Genomic DNA, 5000 nt, shown 5'->3' on the forward strand with positions numbered 1-5000 from the left:
CCCAGCCATCTGTACTATTTCAAAAGCATCCTGTAAGTCGGCAACATTTGGACGAGTATCTAGGAACCACTGGTTCTGTGAGAATTGTCCTAGCTGCATAAATAAGTTTGTGTGTTCATAAATACTAAAGCAGCGTATGAAATTCTGTACTAGACTTTATAAAAATGACCTGTTAGTTGGCAACACTCGCCATAGGTTGATACGCGTTCAGGACGGGTATTGAGAACTCGGTCTAGATTCGTAAATAATGTACAGTAATAATTCATCAATAAATAAATGAAGGCTTATGACATTTTCATCAGATTCGGAAATCAAAAGAAATTTGGAAATTGAAGGGTAACTAAAGATATTATAATCTTTCTGTAGACATCTGATAATATTGCACTGCAAACGGTTTAAAATATTGTACTTAAATAAATTGGTACAACTGATATTAAAAAAAAGTATGACCTTTTAACAAATGCTTTTTAGTATATAATTCCTCACAATAGGTTGCTCGTCGTTGCCACAAAAGGGGGCGCAAAAACCATTGTTAACTTCTCACAGAATTATATGTTTCGCAGTAATTTTGAAAATGAGCTCAATGGTATTATTATGAGGCAAAAGAGGATTATATAATTGTGCAATTAGTGAATCAGGTTATTGTTGTTTTAATGCCAGAGTACTCTGGGGACGTTTTCTGATGAACTTAATGCAAATAAATCCTTTGGCACTATTATTTATTTTCTATACACTTGGGGTAAGGGCTAGGTTATGATAATTGCAGAATGCTTCTGATAACTTTTTAAAAAAATATGTATTTGAAATATGGAATTAGCATCGAAAAGATTTCTCTTCATTTATTTAAAACTGGATTTCGGTCTGATGAAGAAATATATTATTCGATATTTTTTCTGCACTCTCTCTCTCTCTCTCTCTCTCTCTCTCTCTCTCTCTCTCTCTCTCTCTCTCACTTCTAAAATTCTCTCTTGCTTGATTTATAAATCACATTATTTTGTCGAGTTTTAACCTAGTTCTCTCTCTCTCTCTCTCTCTCTCTCTCTCTCTCTCTCTGTGTGTGTGTGTGTCAATTAAGAAACAAATTAAACTTTCTACTGCCACCAGAAGTTGTCAACAGCAACAGTGTGTGGAAGAGTTTAAAAGAAAGCCAAACAGAATCATTAGGACTCTGTGAATGAACATTGGAACCTGCTTCTACAGATAAGTGAGCACACGATGTTTCCTCTTAGGATGGACTGATAAGTCTTTGGGACTTCCTAATCCTTGTAACTCTCTCTCTCTCTCTCTCTCTCTCTCTCTCTCTCTCTCTCTCTCTCCCCTTTTAAAAGCTCGCAATCGTTTATAATATATATATATATATAGATATATATATATATATATATATATAAGTGATATTATATAATAGAGAGAGAGAGAGAGAGAGAGAGAGAGAGAGACTTTGAACATTTCCAAATCTCAGTTTTCAAATAAAAGATTGTGGAATTTCGAAATGAGAGAGAGAGAGAGAGAGAGAGAGAGAGAGAGAGAGAGAGAGAGAGAGATTAATTATAAATATCTACAACAGAATAAATACGACTAAGGAGCTCTGGAATTTTCATAAACAAAATTCTAAAAGAGAAAAAAAAACTTCTTTGAAAAAAAAAATCATAAACCACCGTGATGGCACCAACTCATTGATTCTTCCTACTGTGAAATTCATTATAACTCAGCGAGTCCGTACAATGAAATTCATTGCAATTTCAAGTCAAATATATATATATTTCTACCCTTTTTATAATGATTTAATGGTGTTGACAGCCACACCAGACTAATAACAAAAGATTTAATCTTTTAAATCATACTCGGTGTTTTCCAAATGCTACAGAAAGGTGAAAATGAATTTTGAAATAGCTCTGTGCTGAGCTAAATTATTTTATTTTGGTTGTTGTGAAAGAGAAATGACCGTTTAATTACGGTGGTTTTGGACCTCTCTCTCTCTCTCTCTCTGTATGAAGGGAAAATGTATATTATATGAGTTGACGCTGCCGCATCAATGAGTTATAATGAAGTGACAATTAAGAAATCTTATTCGCAATTTTGTTGAACTTTCTCTCTCTCTCTCTCTCTCTCTCTCTCTCTCTCTCTCTCTCTCCTCTCTCTCCTTGCTGTAAAGTGAAAATAAAAGAAATATCGTATGAGATTTGGGAGCTGACACTAAATATCCACAACCGATATCGCGGAACCAATTCCTGATTGGCTGGGGGAAACGCTCGTCAGACTGAGATGCTTATCCGTCTATATTTTGATTTCTTGATTTAAAAAAATTTATAATTACTTTAATAGTAATTCATATTTCCTTTACAATTAGTAAAATTACACAAGACTGTGTTGCAATGATGATAATTTATTCATCACAATAATACGATATTTAGAATTATTATGAAGAGATGTTGTATCTACTCTCAATGGCAATAATACATCGGCTAATCAGATGCCAGATAGAACGTTTAACGATATCAGCTACGTATATTTACCGACATCAAAAATAACATTTCATTGAATAAAACAGAAAGTCTATAGTTATTGGCATCTATAGCTAAAGATAAAAACTTCTTGATATATATATATATATATAATATATATATATATATATATATATATATATATATATAATATTATTGAAACAGAAAATACAGTTTAATCTGGGGTATGTCATAGCATTACGTAATACTTCGGAAACAAAGTTGCCCAGTGGGATTCTGTAGTCTAATATGTAAATTGAATGGAAAGTTTACAGACTATGTAAGTAACTTTGCTATGGTGTGCGTCGAGAGGGCCTTGGTGAAATGAAGGCAATGTGTTGATTAAATTATTATTATTATTATTATATATTATTATTATTATTATTATATTATTATTATTATTATATTATGTCTAGCATAACACGACAGAACACAAAGACCAAAAAAAAAGAAGAACGGAGGAGAAGATAGAATAGGAGAATGAAAAAATAAATGAATTAAAGAAATCACATACAAACACCATCTGATTCACGACGAGCCAAACTTGTAATAATGATAATGCAATTAACAACCTTAGCATTCGTTTTACTCTGCATTTCAGGCTCTACAGCCATGCGGACCACCGTCACAGCCCAGCTGAGCAGTTCTAAAACTCTCAAGATGTCGACGCAGACTCAGGTAAGTGGAAAGTTTGAAGGTCACTGGACAGCTGAGGGTTCTAGACGGGTCAATGGGACAGCTTATTGTTAAAACGGGTCACTGGGACAACGATGGGTTCTAAACAGGTCACTGGTACAGTCTTTCGTTAAAGTGGGTCACTGAGACAGAAGTGGATTACAAACAGATCACTAGACAACCGATGATTTATATGGGTCACTGCGATAGCTGTGGGTTATGAATGGGTCACTGTGACAGCTGTGGGTTATAAACGGGTCACTTGGACAGCCAGGGGTTTATAAACAGGTCGCTGGTACAGCTAGAGTTTATAAAGGAGTAACTAAGACATGCAGGGGTTCATGCTGGCTTCATACCACTTGGTGGATCTGAATTTCATCTTTGGCATCTTTGATTCTGGAACTGATTCCATCCGTGTGTCAACATCTAGAAAAATAAATTATATCTACTAATTCCTGTCTCCCTTTTTCTGTGTCCTTCAGGTCCTCCCAACCAACGGGTCTACTCGCACCAACTCCAGGAGGACCAACAATAACTCCAGTAGGGAGTCCCCTACCCAGTGTCTCAGGCCCCTCCCGCCATCCCCACCCCCGACAGTCTCCTCCTCGTCATTCCAGGTGTCGCCATTCTCGTCGTCCACGAAGCTCAACTTGGAGCTCCGTGGGTCCCCAACCCACCCCCACCACCACCAGCAGCCGGCCTCAATGGCCTCTGGCTGTGTCATGCTGGAGATTGAGGTGGATGTCGACGATACTCTGAATAAGGGCATTCCAGTCACTCCTCCTCCTGTTCCTCCTGAGGACGGGAGGTCATCAGCGGTGGCTGCTGCTGCAGCAGCGGAGGGCTATCCAGCCAAACCCTCATCGGCCGGGGATGACGCCCCGTCAGCGACGCGCCTCCCGTACTTCTGCTCATCCTCCTCCTCTGGAAACACCCGGAAGTACAACATCCACGACAGCGTACCCTTCGAGAACGTCCAGCTGAAGTCGTTCTCCCAGATGAAGGGGACGCCCATGTTCCAGCCCAAGTTTCCGGACCACGTGCAAGAGTCCGCCGCCACCGCGGAGGAGCCTGGAACAGTGGCTATCCACCGAAAGCTGTCAGCTGATTCTGGGGTGTTCTTCGACAGCAAGCAGAGGAGGAAGCAGACTAGCCAGTTCATTCGCGAGCTCTCTGGTCAGAGTAGCAGCGATGGAGGTCGTCACTTGGCCTCCTCCAGGCACTCTAGTATCGAGATGAAGTGCATCAACCCTTTGAACAACTTAGTTTGAATCAAGCAATACTCTGGCAGCGGTTTCCGGTGACCGAGATTTGAGACAGACTCCTGACGAACAGTCTTAAACAATCTAACGAATGTGTTCGGTTTCCGTGTCGTCACGATGTACAATCTATGAAATCCTCAGCTTTTTTTTATATATGATGTGATTTTTTAAACATATCTTAATATGGTTCTCTGTTCGTTCTTCGACTTAATCGATTTAGTAGTTGCAGAGAGACGGTGCTTTCCATTACTACGAAACGAAGAGAAGACTTTGGCGTACTGTGCATGATTTGATCTTGGCGTGACCGTCTTGTTGTGATGTGAAAGCCATATAGAATGTAACGTTGTTGCTCAAAACTCATATCAATAGTTAAATAGCGATTTGAAATTTCATTTCTTAAGCGAAATTTCTTTTCGTAAACATGTCGTCAACTTGTTGTGCACACATGAAAAAAAATATTGGATACAAGTTGACAACTGGTTTATTCTCTTCACACGACTACCATATATTTGCCAAAGATTTGTTCCCCTATATTGGCGTCGACTTGTGTTCAACCTGTGTG

General features: G+C 38.7%; 1 protein-coding gene across 1 annotated transcript in view; it reads left to right on the plus strand.

Moving 5' to 3' along the window:
- The window catches only part of LOC135207759 (uncharacterized), a 64482-nt gene that overhangs the window by 58978 nt on the left and 504 nt on the right, over positions 1-5000 (plus strand). The window contains exons 7-8 of the mRNA XM_064239585.1: positions 3103-3179; positions 3659-5000. The exon at positions 3659-5000 is cut by the window's right edge and continues 504 nt beyond it. Coding sequence (XP_064095655.1) covers positions 3103-3179; positions 3659-4447 — 866 coding nt within the window. The 3' untranslated portion in view covers positions 4448-5000. The remainder of the gene's footprint in view (positions 1-3102; positions 3180-3658) is intronic.

Source organism: Macrobrachium nipponense, chromosome 34, assembly GCF_015104395.2.
Source record: "Macrobrachium nipponense isolate FS-2020 chromosome 34, ASM1510439v2, whole genome shotgun sequence".
Lineage (NCBI taxonomy): Eukaryota > Metazoa > Arthropoda > Malacostraca > Decapoda > Palaemonidae > Macrobrachium > Macrobrachium nipponense.